We start from the raw sequence: 21,869 nt of genomic DNA on the forward strand, positions 1-21,869 counted from the left end.
TTTCCGAAACGGGGTGACGTATTTTACGCGCCTTTGTATCCTTGATACAACACAGGAGTTTTTACTCGGAAAGTTACGTCGTATAGGATTAGACATGAGGTAAAACGTTACCAATTGTGGTAACTAAAAGAACAGGCTATAATTTAAATTTCTATGTTTAACTTTCTTGACCTGATTAGTTTCCACTAATTACACGCTTTGAGGTCCACTTCATAATCTACGTAAATATTAATTTTTTGGTCTTACAGAATACGTCTGTTACAGTAACAATTAATATTAGAGGAGATTCTTCGCGCAACAGTGCATATTACTATGGAATCCCGGTCACCAAGTCACTCAACTGAGTGCGCTCCTTGTATAATGGCAGTTGACTTAATATAAAAATGTCAACATACATGTCGAACTTGGAGTCAGGCCACAAAAGGAAAAACACTGGAGGAGGACGATTCGATCCGATTCTGTGGATTGAACTTCGGCGTAGCTCAAGGGTTAGAGTGCTTGGTACGTAGAACCAAGGACCCGGGTTCGATCCCCGGCGCCAGAGCGAATTTTTCTCCTCTAATATTAAATAATACTCTCATAATGTTGTCACAGTGACTCAAGTAGTATGTAATTAACAAACATTATTGTAACTCTACATCAAGAACTTTATTCACTGTTCAGATTTGATTATTTCCTGGTAAATAGAAAGTACTACGTATTTTGTAATTGCTATTAATTTTGTGCTAAATGGCCATCGATCTAAAATAATGTGAAGATGTGTTGCTATGTAGCGTGCACTGTTCGCAGGAAGTGGGTGTAATCTTTCGTCACTGCGACATCCGGACGGGGCTTCCAATCCGAACCTGAAGGAGGAAGTGGAGAGAGTGCCCGGCAACGGAGCTTCCACGTCCGACCACGAAGACGAGACCTCCGAGCAAAGAAGCAAGTGAGTGAGCGTGCATACATCGTGTTGTTATGGCTCTTGTTAGCACTGCAAGAAGAGATCTTGTGTCAAATGGATTGAGGGAAAGGAATTTCTGAGAACGAACGGTGATGTAGTTCATTGTGATTGCTGTAATAAAGACGCAAGTACTTGTGTGTTTTGGGGCGAGTGGTAGCGTCACTGTTAAGGCGTAACGTAGGTTCGATTCCTGATGGCCATGGGCTCATGGTCATGCGGAAATGCGAAAGATAATTTGACTTTGTTCCAAATTCTTTCACATAAGTATGCACCTGTCACTTCTTGCGACGTAGAAAGATCGTTTTCTACGTTCGAGAACGTGCTTCAGATAAACATCCGAGCTTAAGTGAAGAAAATTTTTAGAAATTAGTTGTAGTACATTGTTCCAAAATAAAAATGTAACGTAATGTAGAACTCAATTTTGATGGTGCAAATTTTTACTGATTTTTTCCCTTCGTTGTGTATATTTTGTCATATGATAGTGCATGAATGCATGCATGTTTTAAGAGTAATTTGATAGTGCATGGAAATCTGAGCTCAAATGATAAATTATTTAATTCCATATTTAGACTAGTTACAATCCACAGTTGTGGCTGAGGGGTTAGCCAGTCCAACTCCAAACCCAGCGGTCCCGGGTTCGATTCCTTGTCAGGACGAGTTGCCTGGGTGAGGTTTTTTCGAGGTTATTCCCTCATTCCTATGGATGAATATGAGGTAACTTTATCAGGCGATTGGAACTCCACTCATCTTCGCCACTTCCTTTCCTCCCCCACCATCCTTTTCCCATCATCCAGTTTCTGGTTTTTCAGATCACTCTACAGGCGGCCTCCCGAAGCTGCTGACTCTCTCGACCGGCCTCCGTGGAATGTAGTTCAGCGATGTTGGATGGCTTCTGCAATGGCACCCGAGGTGGACCTACTCGGGGGAGGAGTTTCGCCTCGGGCCGACATGGGGGCCTTGCGGGAATTTTCCGAAGCAGGAATGATATATGGATTCTGTCGGCTCTAGGGACCAGTCGTTAAAGGAGTCATGTGGTTAGGCTGGTGCGCGTAGGGGATCTGTGGCATGCAACTCATTCCATATCGAGGGTTAGCGCAATAGATCTAAATAGGTCGCAGTGCTGGGACATCCGTGCCCCCCTCAGTTAAATTCCATTCCATTCCTAGACTAGTTACAAAGGGAATTGAGCACTATGTTTTATCGCTTATAATTGTATGTATGTACGTACAGTCTTAGAAAAAAGTTTTATCAAACAGATACTTTGTCCTAGAAAGGAGGCAGTGCGCATGATCAGAGGACGAGCGACCTTCTGCACAAGAGAAGGACTAGTTGAGATAATAAAATGAGTTTTGTTTCGTTGTATGTCCGATCATGTGCACTTTCTCCTTTCTGGGACTTATAAAATTATCAGTGCGACAGAACGTTTTTAAGACTGTATGTACGAGCATGTCCAACGATAACTTATTCATAAAGTTTGAAGCAATATAGACCAAACTTGTAGGCTGTACAGTATTATACTTTTTATTGTGCAGAAGTCGGCAAACAGTGCAGGAGGAGGTACGAACTGTGACGGGGCAGGCACACGACGAGGATGAAGAAGATGAGGCCCCACCTGTACTGCCACCTGCCCTGCCCCCTGCACCCGCCTCAACCCGGCTGCATCGCAGACTGTTTGGAGGCAAGACACGGCCTCAGCACCCGGCAATGGCACCCGAGGGCTATGACAGTGGACATGACTCGGGCAGTCCCAGGTACGACGAACAGACTAGATGATATACATAGGCATGACGAACAGACTGGGTTGTGTACACAGGTATGACAAGCAGGCTAGATGACGCACGCATTACGACGAACAGACTTTCAAGACTTGTTGATGTACACCGCTATGAGCAGACTGAAGTGATATATGAGGGGTTCATAACCAGAGTGGACCAAGTACATCTGGAATAGATCTGAGATATTGAGTCTTAAAGTTCCTGGATCACGCTTAGCAACCTTCACCTTCTATAAGAAATGCTGCCCTCTGTGGAGTAACAAATGAGTTGTGGACTTTGTTTGTTCTGGCAATGAATAGATCTAAGTTTTCTTCATCCGAGATTGTATTAATCCACAAACTGACCACAGGTGGACTTGGTCCACTCTGGTTGTGAGCCCCTCATATGCAGTACGACAAACAGACTAGTTGATGTATATGTATCAATATCAGTATACTAGTTGATATTAATATATGATGAGCGGTCTAAGTGATGTACATAATAATGACGAGCAAATATGGTACATTTCAGATATATAGTGAGCGTATAGTGGAATTTATCCAGATATTACGATAATATTATAAGTTTCGTGAGTGACGACAGAATTTATTCTCTTATGAAGATCGTGACATGCTAACTAACTTCCTTCTTATGATCTGTCTGTAATAAGGATTTTCCATATATAATTGATCCTCTTTCTTTCTTTCTTTCTTTTGATTAATTTTAAGTTTCATTCATCATCAAGCTGTTCCTAAATTATCATTGAAGATTAAAACAAAATGTATCACACCTCAAATTCTGAAAATAATATAACAGTTTATTTGAAGTCACTTATGTTAATTTAGACGTACAGATTTTATACATTTAATAAAAATCATTTTACCAAATTAGTTCATCAAACTTAAATTTATTACAAAGTTAACGATCGAATTCATTTTCAAGTAACCATATAAAAATATTGTATATATTACAGTTGTATAGATTTCTTTACTCACATAATACTAATATCTGGGTTTTTAATGGAAAACTCCATTCCTGAGTTTGGTATGTGACGTAAAACAGAATATTCTCCTAGGACGTAAATTCACGAAATATAACAATAGGCTTTGATTAAACGTCTCGAAAAATATTTGTGTATGCAAATAGTCGTCTTGAAAAGCAACATAAAATGTCTGCAATATTGCTTAAATATAGTCATTGAGTTCTTCAAGAAAGGTTTTCTGCCAATACACGATTGTTTGCAGTTTTTCTACGTGTTTGCGAAGATATTTTAATAATGCTTATCAAATGCAGTTTCAAGTCATGTGATGCTTATGTTGTACGTACTGAACAAATAAAATTATGGTTTTATTATCAATGGAATGTAATTATATTAAGAGGAAACAAATAAAGAATTAAGTAACAAAGTGCATTCTCTTTTATTTTAACCTAACAAACTTCATGATTCCGTTAACTGTTAACTTAAAACTCTGCATTATTTTTTAACTTTAATAAGTTTAGGAAACAATCGTAAATATCCATCTTAGTTTATTCCAGGGGGAAGAAAGGTAGAGGATAATGTTGTGAAAGAACATTGTATTGTAGATTATATTTGTGAGTTTGAGCCAATTTTCACCAGCATTGATTGATCAAAACGCCATCATTCAAATTGTGTAAGACGCATATCATCTCTGACATACTGTCTCATCGCTCTCTGTTTATTCTGCATCCATTAGCAATGTCATTAGATAAACAGTGCATTTGACGACTTGCCATTAATCAAATGAGACACGTTTGTGTCCATCGTAGTGGAGTGGTAAATGCCACAGTATTCCTGATGGAGGCATATCCTACATTCGCCCAAAGCATTGCATTAAACATAATAACTTATTTCCGTTAGGTAATGAACCTCCGGTTTCCTTAAAAGCCATTTGTAAGTAATAAATATTTTGAGAGGAATTACTGGAGTTGTGAGGGAAGGTATAACTTTAGAAAATCCCTTCAATCTGAGAATTTCGTCACTATTTCTTTCCAATATTCAATCTGAGTGTAATACTCTTGTTTTGAAGTGATTTACATTGACTATTATACTTTTACTACGTCATACTACTTTTGACCAATAAAACGGTTTGGAACAACGTGTTTCAACCAGTCATGGCCACTTATCCTACAAATTTTATCACCTCCCTAGCATTTGTTTGTTTTATCACCTTAACATTTGTTTGTTTTTACCGCCTCTTTGTTTTCCAACATTGTAATTTCAATAATTGTATCTTTTAAAGTGATTCATGTTTATTTCATCATCCTTAGTTGGACGGAGTTACGCAAGAATATACCAACCGACAATTTGAAAAAATGAGATATTTGCACAAATCTGATGATGGCAGGCTAATTTAACTCGGAAAAAGTCAAGAATGCGATATCTTAATTTTGCTGCTATTTATAAACAAAAATTCGTTTATTGCATAAAATTCATTTATTTATTTTGCTTTGAAATATTAATTCAACTGCTGGTCTCTTATTAAAAATCGGTTAGCCTTTTTTTTTTGTAATAGTATGAATGTTTTAATACGTCTTGCATAAAATGTTTTATAAAAAAACATGTATTTCAATGGCCAGTATTTCGAAACAGGTTTTTGGCACTTGGTCTCTTATTGCGTAACTCCGTTCAACTAATACTTTTCTATCTTTTATCTTGTTTATATTATTTAAGTTATGTTATAGCTTCTGCTGTATGAGATTATCGATAGTCACGTGTGAGAGATTGTTTAATATACAGTATATTGATAATTGAAGTGGAATGCAACTGTTTTAATAAAAATGAAAGTGAATCAACAAAGCCTTCTTGACTAGTAATCGTCTATATAATTCAATGAAGATTGTATAGTTGCCACAACTGGTAACAAGGGAACAGCAATCATAAGACACTACTACCATCTAGCGTAATATTTGAAATGATGAGCTGGTACAAAAATACATTTAAAGACAGTTTATTATTTCCTTAAGTCAATTAATATTTTATTGTATTAGAGTACTTCTTTCTGCTAATCTTTATATGCTTTCTTCTAATCGTGTAATAGTCAATTTTTTTGATTTTTGATTTTCTCTAGATAAATCAAAACCTCTAATAAGATTACTGTTGAAAAAATATATGTTCAAATCTTGCCATTTCTTCACATGCGTACGTTTGACCAGAAAATTAACTTCGCTTGAACATGCAAAAAATTCAAATGATTGTAACTCACTTAGATATTAGACTGTAATGCAGAAAACTCTACGCTATTGATATTGTCTTCGTTGCCTTAATTTCAGGTCAGTGCAACATTTTCGTAAAGTGCGCGTCACTTCAAGTTACTTATGTTTTTTTCTGGGAGGAATCTGTTACGGATAACGTATCTCAGAACACAACCAATATCAATGGTAGATATTACAATTACAACTCACATCACTTTTGGCCTCACCTATTACCAATTGATTGTTTCCCCTATTAAGATTGTTACGCTACTCAGACTTGTCGTATAGCCTTCAGTACCCGACCTTCTTTCATCTGGATTTCCAAAGGGAGCCAGATAAGATAAAATATCATTTTGTAATATGTTGCCAAATTTTATCAGTCTGTGGCTGCGGATAATACCAAACGTAAATACTTTGCTGTGATATCTGTGTTACTGCGGATTTGCAATACGTTGTCCTAAAATAAAAACTCTTGTAATTCTCCTTAGAATGTTATTCCCAAAAATTATGATCCGACTGTTTATTTTGCTTAATGCCCAGTCTTTCGATCTAGTACCAAGACAGGCAATGGTCTTGTTTTATAAATAATACATGTAGGCTAGTGTTTTAGCATACAGAACGTTCGCTGTTTCTATTTCTCACGAGGTATAATTTGAGAAACTGTCCATATCGTTGCATTCTTCTTCAGCTCACCAGCAGTTGGCTAAACACACTCAATATTTCAGGTATACTTGCCGGGGACTTGTCTTCTCCGGAGGCTTTCAATCGCGCCTGGAAGAATTATTACAATTAATAAAGCAAACTTTTAAAATTAAATACTAAGTTGTTTCTTTGCTTCTTGGTTGCAAATATACTCATACATTATCATTTATCATATTTTCCTGAAGGTACCCTATGTAAATAGAATAGGAATTTAGTGCTAAATTGTTTAAACTGAAATTTTATATCATCATATTGAACAGTTGTTTAGTTAGGTTTTCCGCTGTAATAATACAAATTGTGTATATGGCATGGATTTTTATAGCACCACAAATTTTCATTGCGGATAAAATTTTCTGGAAAACATTGCATATACTTCTCACAGTATGAACCATCTGTGGATAATGGTTTATCTATCACAAAGTAATTAGTAGTAAAAAGTACGTACTTTCTGGAAAACATTTAAGACATACAACGAGCATTTTTTGTGGGCTCAATGAGAACTAATTGAACATTGATGGAAACTACTGTATACTTCGTTACATAATGTCTGATAGTAGAAGTAAACATTGCCGGTAGAGGAGGAGGCAAGTATAATTGCTATTCAACTAACGGTAGAGGTCTCATTCCACGCTTATCTTGAAGTTGGACGGGAGTAGAATGCTTCAGATCGCTCAACTTCAAGACAAGCTTGTAATGAGACCTCTGCCATTGGTTGAATTGCAGTTATACTTCTCTCCTCCTCTGCCGGCAATGTATATTTCTGTCAGACATTGTGGAACGAAGTATAGTACTATTGTCATTTGAAAGGGTGTGCGAATATTTTAATTTACGTTTAAGGGTAAAAAAAGTTTTCTGACACCATTTCACCATATGGTCTGCAAAATGTAATATACAAAATATTACAAATTTTTCAACAATCAGTTGTAGCAGTAGAATTTTATAAACTATTTTGAATCAAAAGACTAAATGACGTATAGCCTGTTACTTAAATAGTTTGATTTTGTAGCGAGTGAAAGTGAAGTCGAGGAAGGAGTACTCGGTGGCATGCCAACTCTTACGTAATTTTAACTTGTTTCGTGTGTTGCAGTCCACGACCCGCAAAGGCGTCGTGTGTGTCGGGGCTGCTGGCCGGCAGGCGCCCAGCCGTGCAGTGCGAGAGCTCAGGCTACGAGAGTGTGGTGCGCGACAGTGAGTGCTCCAGCTTCGACTCCAGCCAGGACTCTGATCCGGGCGAGCCCCACGACCCGGGGGGCTCCAAGAAAGGTGATAGCATTAATAAAGCCATGCTCCTCTTATGTTCTTGGAGGCACCAGTAGTTCAAAGTACTTACTATCAGGTTAAAAAAAACTATAGGATTAGCCTTTGAGATGAAAAAGAAACGGCGTTATTCTTACACAACGCGGTCTATCATGTTCGCGTGAATTCATCTTCGAACCAGTCAACTGTTTGCTGCACTTAGTTGCGAAATTATTATGGAGAACATGTGGCAGTGGAAGATAATATCCATCTTGAAATCAAAACACCAGCATAAGTTGAATCAACATCACTAAATTTTATGTGCCCGATAGATAATAATGAGGGAAGTAAACGATCTTTTTATAACAGATTTCTCACGTACGACGTAACTCGAGGTCTCCGGCGTTGCTCGGAAAGCGTTGGCTTGCTAGGAAGGCAGCACTGGCGACCTCTCCCGCTTCTCGTAACAAGATTAGTGTTTTAGACGCCTTCAAACAGTCCTATAACCCAATCATGCTCACTATAACTATCACGGACAGCATAATTATAGGGATTCGATGAATTCCCCGTCACTTTTTTTAAATTCCATACTTCATATCTACTGATTTCGTCATTGCTCTACCCAGTCTCTTCTTATTTGCGTTTGAAAAATGTTGATCTCGAACGTCTATACTCGAACTGCAAAGGGAGAAAATTATTGTAACGTTTTGACTCTTAGTACCACGTGGCTAACGAGAAAGGCTTCGGCACGAATCGGAGTCACGTGGTTATCATGTCTAGTCATGGTCATCTTGACAATCGCATAATATAGGCTAAATACTGGGAGTTCATTTCAAAATGTGTCATGACGTCACTGTTGTTGGGTCACCGATTTGAAGCGAGTTTCAGTTTATATGTTAGAGATGTTGCCTATTATTTAAGGCGTTCTTCAATCTGAACTTGAGAACGTGTACGGTATAACTTGAACGTCGTAGCAACAGATGGCGGTCTGTACGATCTGTGTGCTACCATAACCTCTTTCGAACTGTGTTTTGCGCCGGCAAGTCGTACGCAGGGTATTTGTATCATCGGTTGCGTACAGTAACATTCCACAACACAAATTAAATGCTCCGTGTCCATGTTGACCGTCGAAGTTAATGTCAACAAATACGTAAGTAATCGTCTTAACCCTCTCCCCATATCCCGACAGTACGTATTTCCAAACAGTTCACATTCCTGCCACTACCGGCGTTACCGTACGTATCGGTACGTACTCTTCAGAATGAACGCCGTACTTGCTAGGCAACTTCTCTGCCTCTTAGGTTATACACTTCTGCGGAAGTGTAGGAAGATTGAATTCTCTAGGCTCATCGGCTAGCCACATGACGGCATACAGCGAGCCATGACACATTTTGAACTGAACACCCAGTACATGTTCAAAATTCTAAAAAACAAAGAAATTGTTGTATTAAACGTGCATTTATATATAAACTTGTTCAATGTTGGCCATGTTATGACTAAGAATGTGATATCGTGCCGTAGACTGTCTTTCTCGTTAGCCACGTAGTACCATCGAAAACTATTTTCACTTTCTCACATAATTCATGGCCTGCTATAATGGAGTAAACTCTCACGTCACTTGAAGTCGCTTGCACTCACAGGATGTGGTTATATTACACGCGATGAGATAAACACAACTTTCTGGACGAGTCCATTAATGTGGAAGGGTGTTTACATTATTTTGAAAGGGTAATATAATACGTTGGTAATGCTTCGTTGTGGAAGCTAAACGGATATATCATACGAAATACATTACAGTGTTAACCCATTTCTGCCTAGCGTGACATTAAATTAATTACAGTATAGACGTTCTTGCCTGAATTATTTTTATTTAGAAAAAATAATTTATACATGAATTTCTTTATAACATCATGCTAACATCCTAAAACAGACAAAATATAATTATAATGCTGGAGGACACAATGGGCATGTTGTGGAAATACAAGGAGAACAAGGGAAATACACGACCAACAAAGAGAACAAGGAGAATACAAAAAGAATACAGAGAGAAAAAGGGATTACAAGGAGAACTCGGTGAGACAAGGAGAACAAGGGGCATACAAGACGAAGGGGAAGACGAGGGGAATAAGGAGAATAAAGGGAATACAAGCAGCAGCGGCGAGACGGGTTTACATTTTTATGTGACGATCAATTCCCAAGTAACCTCTCCATACTTAGAGAGGAGTTAAAATGTGGTTCTACGTCAAAATATTTTGTGATTTAATAATACTAATTGCTGTAAATATACAGAAGTCGTGCTATGGTTGTTACTATTGATATTACCACAACAAACTGACATAACAATATAGAAATAATATTTATACTGTATTAATTAACTAATACTTCCTATGTGACACGAAAATTACGCGTAGAAAACGTAAAATACATTTTAAAAAAAGAAAAATAAAAGAAACCGTAGTTTTTGCAATGAGTGTCGTTAGATGTATAACATAAAACAACAAAAAGGCTCTTAACTCTGATGAGTGACAGTTGGGTGGCTTATAGGTGGTACCGACAATGTCCCAGCTGCCGATGCTGTATTACAAAACCGCTTACCGCTACCGCAGCCTATCCAAGAAACAGCCACGCAATAAGCTTTGTGGCGCTTTCCTTTGATAGAACTGTGTATGGGGGTCTGTCGCTCATCATCACTCATCAGAGCGTGGCAACAATAAATGCCTTGTCGACGCTCATTATGCCGATCTCAAAGTTTGCCGCTTGTTGCCGCCCTGTGGCCACTCGGTCTCTCGTAGGCGGATCCAGGGATGGAATAAGAGTTGTTTTAGCCCCTCTTTGAGTCCATATGACAACAGTTATATTTAAGTTCACGGAAATATTTTACTTTGATGAAATTAAACCGAACAGATTTATTTGTGCCTTAGGTTAAGGTTCCATAAATACTGGGTATAATCGTCCGTCATTTCGGTTCTTTCGTTGCCATTTTCAGCAAGCAGACGAGATTGATCTTCACCGCACCGTTAAATATTTTCACGTCGTAGCTTTTATGATTGCGCTGTAATTTTTAGGATTCATAGATAAATGTCTGAGAAAAGCATAGAAAAAATTCGAAATTAATATCTTTTTTTAAAGTGAAAAAAATACTAACTTCGAAGTGATTCGTTCAAAAAAAGCATCAACATCCTCAAAAGTTGACCGACAGACTTTTTATTTTTAACTTCAGACGAGGGTCAAAGCGAGAGAAATGTTTAGAAAGAATGAAAATTACTTTTAAAAGTAGCTGCTACTCAAAATCTTTACAAGTTTACGAGTTTCGGTGAGTTAAGGGGAGAGGATGGTATTTTTTTAAACTTTTTTTCCTATTTGGTGTAAAATATTAATTTTTTGTATGTAGAGTGCTCATAGCTGTGGCAACTCAACCAAATAAAAATATTTTGAAAAAATCTTTGAGGGCCCAAATTTGAAAAAATATATACCCAATGCAGGATTGTACTGAAACCGACATATTTAAGCCGTTTTTAAAGATAGATTCAAACAGTTTTTGCAATGTATTCCAAAAGCATGTTCTACAAACTGTCTGTAACGGAATTTTGATATTATTCCCTATGTTTGTGAAATAAACAATTAAAATTTAATAACAATGTTCTGATTTCCTTTCTTGCAAACAAACGGACGCACTTTTAAAATGAAATCAATTAACAAAATTCTGTTACAGAGAAAAGTTTTCTAATAGTCTAAAGAATTTATGTTCTAAATTTCATCCATGTATCTTTAATAGTTCAGAAATTATATCCATTTTTGTCTGGCAATGTAGCAAAAAATGAAGTTACTGGAAACCGATAAAAGCGGGCGTGTGATTTAAAAATCCATAGCGCAGGAAGTTTAAAAATGACGTCTCAACATCCGATAAGAGCACGTATACCCACAAAATGTTATGCAATGCATACCACACATATCAAAGGGTATTTTAAAGAAAAAAATTTTTTTTTTTTTTTTGAAATTTAATTTACCGGAAACAACAATAAAAGTGGGCGAGTGATTTAAAAATTCGTAACGCAGGAAGTTTAAAAATGGCGACTCAACATCCGATAAGGGCACAAATACCCACAAAATGTTATGCTATGCATTCCACACATATCACAGAGTATTTTAAAGATTTTTTTTTTTAATTTACTCATTTTTCACCAAAAAATACCATCCTCTCCCCTTAAGCAAAGGAGCCCTTCCGCGTGGCGGATTAAATTTTTGTCTGTTGGAATTGCAGATTCTCATAGAAATCATCGCTCTGATTTCGTACGATGGTATGAGAGGTGGTAAATACTCCATCCTTTTGTTACAACGCTTAAACTGTCGTACCCACGCAAAAACAATGTTTGTTCTGTAGTGCCCGTTCTGCAGTACTGCCGCGAGGACGTCGAGCGTCTGGAGCGCCGCTGGACCGAAGCGCAGGGCCGCCGTATCAGAGAGCTGCGCGCACAGCAGCAGGAACTGAAGCAAGAGCTAGCCGCTGCCAAGACCCGGCTGCTCATCCCCTCCAGCCGCTGGAGCTACGAACGTAAGTGAGTTCTGTTTGACTCTACTATCCCACGCACTTCACAGGGACTTCCTGAAGTCTTGGATATCTCTTGTGTTTGTCTTGAGGCGGCCCGGCCGGTGTATTTTTCAATTTATAGGCCTAATAATAATAATAATAATAATAATAATAATAATAATGGTTTTATTTAACCTGACAGAGTTAAGTCCATAGGGCCTTCTCTTACACTCAACCAGGAGTAGCCTATATGGGTGTAACTTCAGATCTCCCTCGTTCTGGGCCAATAAACCAAGTTGAGAACCTCGTATTCTTTACGTCACTAAACTATTGAATCCCTGAGTACATATTATTTCTCACAGCCTGCCCGATAGACACGTTTAGTTGCTATACCTGGATGTCGTTACCCATCTGTTATGGAACTGTATATTCTGCCATGTTGTGACTATCTACGCAAGAATTCAACCTCGAAAGTTACTGTTGAGTTGATAAAGAAATCTGCATTGCCAATTAAGTAGTTTGTTTTATATAAGAAAATATAAACCATGTTAAACACAAGAGATATTTTTCCACGCTGTTTCTGTTAATCTTCAAATCAAATTTGGATGTATGTTATTCACTGTGGAAAACGCTGCTTGCTGATAGCATGTAAAAAAATTTGGTCATATAAATGACATATACGTTCTCATTGTATGTTTTATATGTTATTTTATAATTCACCGTCGGTTTTCCATGCTGGTAATCCAGGTTCAAATCCTGACTGGTATATCTGTCGTCTAATTTTCCATCCATCTTTTAGTCTGTCCGTCTGCTGGTCTATCTATCTATCTATCTATCTATCTATCTATCTATCTATCTATCTATCTATCTATCTATCTATCTATCTATCTATCTATCTATCTATCTATCTATCTATCTATCTATCTATCTATCTATCTATCTATCCATCCATCCATCCATCCATCCATCCATCCATCCATCCATCCATCCATCCATCCATCCATCCATCCATCCATCCATCCACCCACCTACCTGTCTGTCTGTCTGCTTTTCATCTGGTAATCCAGGTTCTATCTGTCTATCTTTCGCTCTTTCCTTCTTCCTATCTGTCTGTCTGCTTTCCATGATGGTAATCCAGGTTCAAATCCTGACGGATTTGTCTGTTTGTCTTTTTTCTTTCTTTCTTTCTTTCTTTCTTTCTTTCTTTCTTTCTGTCTGTCTGTCTGTCTGTCTGTCTGTCTGTCTGTCTGTCTGCCTGTCTGTCTGTCTGTCTGTCTGTATGAGTCGGTCTTTGTCTGTCTCTGCCTGTCTATCTTTGTCTGCCTGCCTGGCTGTCTTGTATGTCTCTGTAACTTATGTCTGTCTGTCTCTTTGTGACTGTCTGTCTGTCTGTCCGTACATCGGTCCATCGACTCATCCATCGATTGATCCATATATCCACTTAGCCATCTACCCACCCATTCACCCTTCTGTCTACTTTCCTCGATCTTCGCATGTTTCCTTACCTGTCTGTCACTCTATATGCATTTTACTTAGGTATATATGCTTATTTTATGATGCTTTAAATTGTTGTGTTTATTCAATAGTTTTAAATTTGTGAAGAGAAAGATATTTTAAAGAAAGTTACTATGGGCAACCACTTTACGCACCTCTTTAAAACAATAAAATATAATATAGGCCTAATTATGTGTAATCTATATGACATTCACTATTTGCTCTCTATGCTGTACCTTTTCTGACCAACTGAATTTGTACACGTAAAATAGAAAAACCTCGCGGGAAAGGGAACACCTATAACTTCTCGATACGGTGTTATGGAAAACTGACAGAACCGAGAACTCGTCCCAGCGTTGTATGGGAATGGGCTCATCTCGTCATCTTTATCACATAATGTGTGATTTAAACTGACAGCAGACACTAAGTCACGATGCATGTCGTGGATAAGAAGCATCTTCTGGGCAATTTAATTTAGATGTGGTTCGTCAGGTGTAGCATCAGGAAGTCCTTGTGGTCTCTTTATGTTGTGCTTGCATGCTTATATTATATAGGAGGTATCTGAATATAAATATTAACTAGGGAATATAAATATATGTATATTTACGGTTTTTCCGTCTCATTTTACTGTAGATTTTGTTCTCACTTGTCTGAGACAAATACGTGAATCCTGGGAATGTATGAGCTAAATAACCGCTACTAGAGACATGTAAGAGACATTAATATATAAAATGTAAAACAGAGACTTCTATTAATTCAACTACCCTAAAATAATAATTTCCCTTAAACTATGACAAGTGCAGAATAATTTGCGTTCTGCAGAAACATAGGACTCAATGCTACATTGGTTGTGGATTGAATTGCGATACAATTTTCATCCAGCTTGTTTCTTTCTCGCCGTTCTTGCATGTGGGACGAATTTCTCCTTTACACATATGCTGAGATAAATAATAGAAACTTTCCCATAAAATACTTAAAAATTGCAATCACCACAACTAATTATTTAAAATAACTATATTAGGCCTATTATTATTTAACTTAAATAAGGATTTCAATTGCATATTTCATTAAGTATTATGAAAGGCTGGCTGTCTTAGTTATGAAAAGAGGCTGAAATTACGTTCATAAAAACCAGGAATTTGTTATGTCTGCAACAGTAGTGATATCGCAATAGCTTTGTAATGTAAAAAAATTGCTGCAACTTACCGTGTGACAAGTTGTTAGTGAGGCCGGTGCTGGCATGTTGCAGTCCACGTGGAGGCCAGCATGGACTGCAGGCACCCCAGCTTCCTAGAGGCACTGGACCGGGAGACACAGATCCTACGCAAGCGAGTTGAGGCCTGTAAGTCACACATCCTTATGGTGACCTGCTTCGACTCATTGCTCAAGCCGCGAGACTGAGCCTGAAAGGTATGCAGACCTGCAAGTCACAAGTCCTCATGGTGACCTGCTTCGACGCACTGCTCTAGCCGCGAGGCTAAGTCTGGAAGGTATGCAGACTTGCATGTCAAAAGTCCCAATAGTGACTGCTTCGACGCTCTGCTGAAGCCGCGAGACTAAGCCTGGAAGGTATGCAGAGCTGCAAGTCACGAGTCTCCATGGTGACCTGCTCTACGCTCTGCTCAACCCGCGAGTATGGAGACGTGCATCTGTTCAGAATTAGCTTCTGTGAGACGCAAGTCCTGCATTTGGCTCAAGTTCTGGACTTACTTTGCGAGGCGGAAGATCTGGGTTTATTTTATGTGGCTCGTGTTCACAACTTGTTTCACGTTTAGCTCCAGACTGGGTGTGCTACAAGTGAGACCCAAGTTCTGAACACACTTAATTTGAAACTGAAATTCTGGATTTGTTTCTTTGTATCTAAAGTTCTAAACTTCTTTCACATGACACTGAGTTTCTGAACTTGTATCATGTGAGACTCGTTTTGACTGACATTATCTGAAATCCATGCACATCCGAATTAAATTACTTCGAAACTATCCCAACAATTTCTTCTGGGCATATTGAAAAATTATACTTGTAGCAAGAGCATCTCTGTCTTCACTGAAAGAGTTTGCCTTTGGTGAACGTAAAAAGGAATTTAAATATAATGGGATAGTAGGATAAGCAGCCTTATCTGTGTTAATTTCATCACATTATCAGATACCAAAAAATATAAAACTAAATTTGAAAATTGTAGAGTATGCATTGATTTCAGATTTAAACAGAAACATGTCCAACACAGATCTCCATGAAACAAAATTCAAGTTCTGTTAAAACTATTTCATGTGTTTTACAAGTATGTGTTTCCTTTGCAGATAAATCTGAAGATAAGAATTTTAAGCTCCTCAGACATGTCGGCTTCTAGAATTGTATTTAGGTATAGTCTATTACCTTCCAATAGGAAATAAATAAAAAAAACTTTGTTCGGAATATTGGAGTGAAATGCGCTTAAGTGCATATCTGCATACCTGTTTCATTTTCCAGAGTTTATATATTTGCTATAAACTTTAGCCAGGCCTTTTCTATGAGAGTTGTCCATACTTCTGTGAAATTCCAAAGTATGTTTGGTCTTGAGCAATAATTCAGGTAAAGCAGCCAATGAGTTGATTGGTTTTCAATGTCAAACAGCTGACAACTATGTACTTGACTTCTCTTGGCTGGTCTCGACCCATTGAAAATACCTTTCAATTTGTATATCTTAATACAAATATATTGACGAGTTCCATTACATGTAGAAGGTCATTGACTAATGAGATTTCGAATCGACATTTCCCCATTCCTTTTCTATTGGCACCTGCTCAAGAAATAACTCATCATTAGCTGCAAATTTATTTGACAAATGGAGTGATGTTTCCTCACATGCTACATTTCAGTTATTTTAGGGCAAAGGTGAATCGCAACCCCCTGGGGAGGGTCATGTAAAGAGCTGTGGGGGTCGTAAGATTATTTACAAAATAAAACAAAAATCTTTTCATTCATATACATTTGTGTTGTATTTAGAAACATAAATATAAAGAACTTGAACATAAAAATAGAAAAATGTTTCAATAATTATAAAGTAAAAAATAATTACCTGGTAATGCGGTAAATGTGCCTGATTTTGAGAAAGTAGCTTTTCAAATCTGAACTCTATATTCGATACACATACAATGATATATTTTTAAATTTTATCTTATTTTGAATAAATATGAATTTTCTAATGCTATAAAAAATTAAATGCTTCTTTTACAAGCTCGAGATAATATAGAATTCTTTTGATCTAAAGCTCTGAGGGGGAAGTATAATTTCAGAATTTCATCAGTAGGTACATATTTCATTGAGTCTTTCCTCAGTACATTTTTGGAATTTTAATCAGTTTAAAAACGGATTCAGTATCCATCTGTGACTGTCGTAATTTTTTTTAATTTATTCCGGAAAAATACTCAAAATGCTGTACTTTAAGATTCTGCAAACTTAATTCCATGTCTGAAAAAAACTCAGAATTTTATTGTATCGTATGGAGCTCAATTTTCCATGAGTTCTTTATAATACAATGTAATGAATCAATTATTATTATGATTGTGATGTCGACCAGAAATCATATTTCCTTATAAATCCGTCGGTTTTATCTCTGTCTGTTATTTATAACGTTAACATCTTGGCCTCGCAAATTAATATTCAAAGTGTTCGAAAAATATATCAGCAAGGAAGACCAGTCTAAGAAACCAAAGGGAATTGGAAAATGAGTTCGCATATTCCAATTTCTCACATTGAAGATAATCTAGGCTCTACATTATAATTTGGGTAGTATCCACTGATTTTGAGTAAAATTGTCGTTGTTTTCGATTTTACAGGAGTTTGTATTTTTCAAATGGAGTTAAGTACCGGTACAGTAGTGGAGGGTCCCAAACAAATTAATGTCTCGCCCAAAAGTGGGTCCCGCCTTCAAAAAGTTCGGGAACCACTGTTCTAGGATCTGAGGATTATTTTATTTGTTTTTAATTAAAGACAGTTTCAGAATCTCTTTTCTTTATTTGGGCAAGTAAGTAACATTTTAACTGACTGCATTTAATATTCTATACTAATAATTTGTGGTTTGTCGAATCACCGATATTGCACTGTCTCCATAACCAGCATGTGGGGGTCCACACCTGTGGAGTAACGGTTAGCGCGTCTAGCCGCGAAACCAGGTGGCCCGGGTTCGATTCCCGGTCGGGACAAGTTACCTGGTTGAGGTTTTTTCCGGGGTTTTCCCTCAACCTAATATGAGCAAATGCTGGGTAACTTTCGGTGTTGGACCCCGGACTCATTTCACCGGCATTATCACCTTCATCTCATTCAGACGCTAAATAACCTTAGATGTTGATAAAGCGTCGTAAAATAACCAACTAAAATAAAATAAAAAGCATGTGGGATGCGCCCACCACTAGCCAAAATTGCCACTTCCCAGCCGGAAGATAAATTGTTTGCTGGAAACGTTTAAACAAATAATAGGAAATATATTACGTTGTTTAATTGTATTTATATACAATGTTAGTATCTGAATGTCAGAGTTTGAGTTTTTTACGTAATAATATTGCCTCAATGTTCGTCTTCATTGCAAATTACCTCTAATTGAGATCTTTCTTTGAAATCGTTTTGTGCATATTAATGCCTTTAAATTCTCGACAAGATATGAAGTCTATATTATGCAGACTGCAAACTTGCAATTTCGAACAAACTGCAGCAGTTCTGAAAGTTTTGCGTATGATATATTACCATCTCGTTGCTTCGTTTTCACTCCTACATATTTACGAATTTTACCAATGCTGTAATTGTATATGAATAGAATAATTCTGATATTAAAAATTAGTTGCAAACAAGTCTGTATTAGATACAACAAACATAGATACTGAGAAAAGTCAAGGCATTTTGGAAACCGAAACCAATAATTATGTGATTTTATCTGAACCGAACGCATTTGAAATATTCTCCCTACTTAGGGTTGAAACATATGGCTAATCAAACCTCAGTAATTGGACCTAACATCATTGTTTACTTTAATAATGTCATATTTAATCATCAAATTAATTCATAGGTGTCATTTTAAATTGCTCTGCTTTTATTGCAAGGCGGAAAAACAACAACACGTAGTTGCGATTTTTCTGCCCTGTAATAAAAATCGAACTAAAATTCATCTGTTCATTGTACTGAAGATTAATATGGTACGGTTAGAGTAAGCAAAGATTTTTCGTCTGATCACTTAGAATTGATTAGCTACATGGCACTGTTTATTTGGTTGTCAAGTAAAATATTCCAGAGTATACTTTTTGGCCTACTAAAACTGGACTTATTATATAAGGAAGGGATTCAACCTGAAAGAAATAGTCAAAATAAGAACTGATATACTCTGTCGAAGCTTATAACAGGGAATTGAATAATTTTATTAGCTTAGCTTGTGTATTCAAATGTGTTTCTTCACTTACTTCCCTAAAAAATAACGTGATATATCACATAATTTTTTTTATAAAATTTAAACAGTAAATAGAAAATCAGTGAATGTTCGCAGAAGGAATGGACAACTCTGAGCAATGTGATTCTAGAGCTTCTTGGTGAAGACAGAGGACCAAACGAGGGATCAATGTGAAAGCAGGACTCTATGTAACTATACTGTATGTATTCCTGTATTGTAATATATTTTATATGTACAGAACTAGTTTGCATATTTATTTCAGTAGAATTTTATCCTAACCCTTCATTCCGCTCATCCACGAATCATCAGAAGACTACAAACAATAATTTTATGATTTTATCAAACGAATTTCAAATAACTTTTCTCGAAATTTTATGTAGGCCTACCATTTTAACTCCCTCATTTGATCTCCGCCTACTTCAAGTGAAATTTGATTAAATAGATGCCTTCAAGAAAAGGCTAATTAAGTTGGAACTAAAAACTTTGTAATACCTTTCTAAATCGCTTTAAAGTAAAAGTCTTATATATAAGGCTGAAACTTACGTAAAAAGCAATATCATGATAATAAAAAAAATGTGACTAATGAAACATGTTCAGGTTTCTGCCCAGCCATAGTTCTAATATTATATTGTATTTTAATTATTATGACTAGTTAATTTTATTAACAATCCTGCGCAGTAGCAATCATATTCATACAAATAATATTTTCAGCATTGATAATGCAATTCCAAACAACGCATGCATATTGCTCTGTTTGCAGCTTATATAGCGAAATCTTGCAATTGACTACTGAGGTGATCACGTGGCTTAAGTCGTGGATCACCACTATAAGGGAGTGTGAGGGGTTGCATTGATAGCGTAAAGCTGTGATACCAACAGTACCACAATTATGGTACGCATACCATAATTTAGCTGATCATACCATGTAGCAAAAGCAAAAGTACCATAATTTGCTTAGTAGGCCTAGTATAAAAATAGAAAATATTATACTTTTTTGTTCAACTTAATGTAATGTAAGAATTGTCAGATTGTTTTCAGCACTTTCATTAATATTGTTGAGACCTGACGAGGAGGATGTAAACTGTGTAATGATTCGATGAGAGCAGATATTTCTGTTACATGTAAACCACATGAAATCAAACATGCAGCCACAGTAAAAAATTCTCTGCCTACCTCTTCGACATAATTAACATATTTCTCATTTGAAAATTTGTAAACCACCGCAGTAAGTAACGGTTAGAATGTCTGACCGAGAAACGAGCCCGGGTTCAAATCCTGATTGAGACAAGTTACCTGGTTGAGGTTTTGTCCAATTAAGAGCAAATACTGAGTAACTTTCGGCCCTGGACCCTGGGTTCATTTCACTGGAATTATCGGCTTCATCTCACTCAGACGTTATATAACCATAGCAGTTGATAAAGCGTCGTAAAATGAAACAAAACATTTGTAGGCTGTGTAGTCTATCGTGTACTTCAGATGTTTAGGTTTATCCATACACAGCAATAGGCCTAAGTTCAGTTCAAAAAAATTAAGTTTGTTATGAAAATATGTCACTATAAATTAATAGCTAATTGTTATATCTTTAGTGGAGATTGCTGAGTTTGCAGCAAAAGAGATGTCCTTGAGCAGAAAACTATGAACGAATGAAAAATGTTACGGTATATCAGTTGTTCATAATTACATTAAAAGTATCATAAAATGATTGTTCTCATAAATAAAACAAACAATTTGTCGCAACAATGATAGCCTGTTTATATTTAATTTCATTTTTGTCGCACCATAAAATATCATAATTTAGAACAGAAGTGTTGGTAGCATAATGAGTGGCCAACAGGTTGGCATTACAGCAGTGCTGCTCATCGGAGTGACTACTACCGCGGAGGAATCGGAGATTACGAATAAAGCTCTCCACCAGTGATCTCCGGTACTACCGTAGTTGGAACGGGACTACGGAGGGACGCGGTGGTTCGGAGCGAAGCGACAGTTAGCTCAAGGACGACCGGCGCGTATGGACTGACGGTTGTTTTGAGTGGAATAAAATGGCACCAAATCGGATATCCGTCGTATTGAAATTCTTTAATTTAGTTGAAGGTAATAATAAAGTCGTACTCTGTAAACTTTGTGGGCGAATTTACTCTAAGGGTGGTGGAACTTCAAATTTGTTAGGCCATTTGAAGCGATCACACAATCGCGAAATTGATGAAAACAATTACGCAAAACATTTGATATGATTTATTTTTAAATTGTTTTAGTGCTATTGTTCCCAAAGGCCCACAGTATAAGAAAAAGTCTTGAAATTTCTCTAAAATGTAACTTTCGAGGCAATAAAAAACATATGAAATATTTAAAAGACGACTTGAGTTATATTTTGCTGTTTAGACAACTTGAGTTATATTTTGCTGTTTAGACAACTTGAGTTATATTTTGCTGTTTAGACAACTTGAGTTATATTTTACTGTTTGGATTAAAATATTGAGTTTCTGAATGAAACTAAAGAAACAAGTGGTAATAATATAATTACAATTATCCTTAAGTTGATATCCGCTTATATTTTTATTACAGAGAAAGAGTGGCGCGTTTTAGAAG

The 21,869-nt window shown here is 36.9% G+C and overlaps 1 protein-coding gene across 4 annotated transcripts in view; it reads left to right on the top strand.

Annotated features, from left to right (window-relative positions):
• LOC138706411 (kinesin-like protein CG14535) overlaps positions 1–19,335 on the top strand; it is a 572,747-nt gene extending 553,412 nt beyond the window's left edge. For 3 of the 4 annotated variants that reach the window (XM_069835681.1, XM_069835683.1, XM_069835682.1), the window contains exons 13-17: positions 790–928; positions 2,476–2,694; positions 7,700–7,875; positions 12,230–12,400; positions 15,120–19,335. In XM_069835681.1, coding sequence (XP_069691782.1) covers positions 790–928; positions 2,476–2,694; positions 7,700–7,875; positions 12,230–12,400; positions 15,120–15,271 — 857 coding nt within the window. In that variant the 3' untranslated portion in view covers positions 15,272–19,335. Of the gene's footprint in view, positions 1–789; positions 929–2,475; positions 2,695–7,699; positions 7,876–12,229; positions 12,405–15,119 lie in introns of all 4 variants that reach the window. The other variant, XM_069835685.1, reaches the window with a different exon arrangement.
• Positions 19,336–21,869: the final 2,534 nt, after the last annotated feature.

The sequence above is a fragment of the Periplaneta americana genome, chromosome 9 (assembly GCF_040183065.1).
Source record: "Periplaneta americana isolate PAMFEO1 chromosome 9, P.americana_PAMFEO1_priV1, whole genome shotgun sequence".
Classification (NCBI taxonomy): Eukaryota; Metazoa; Arthropoda; class Insecta; order Blattodea; family Blattidae; genus Periplaneta; species Periplaneta americana.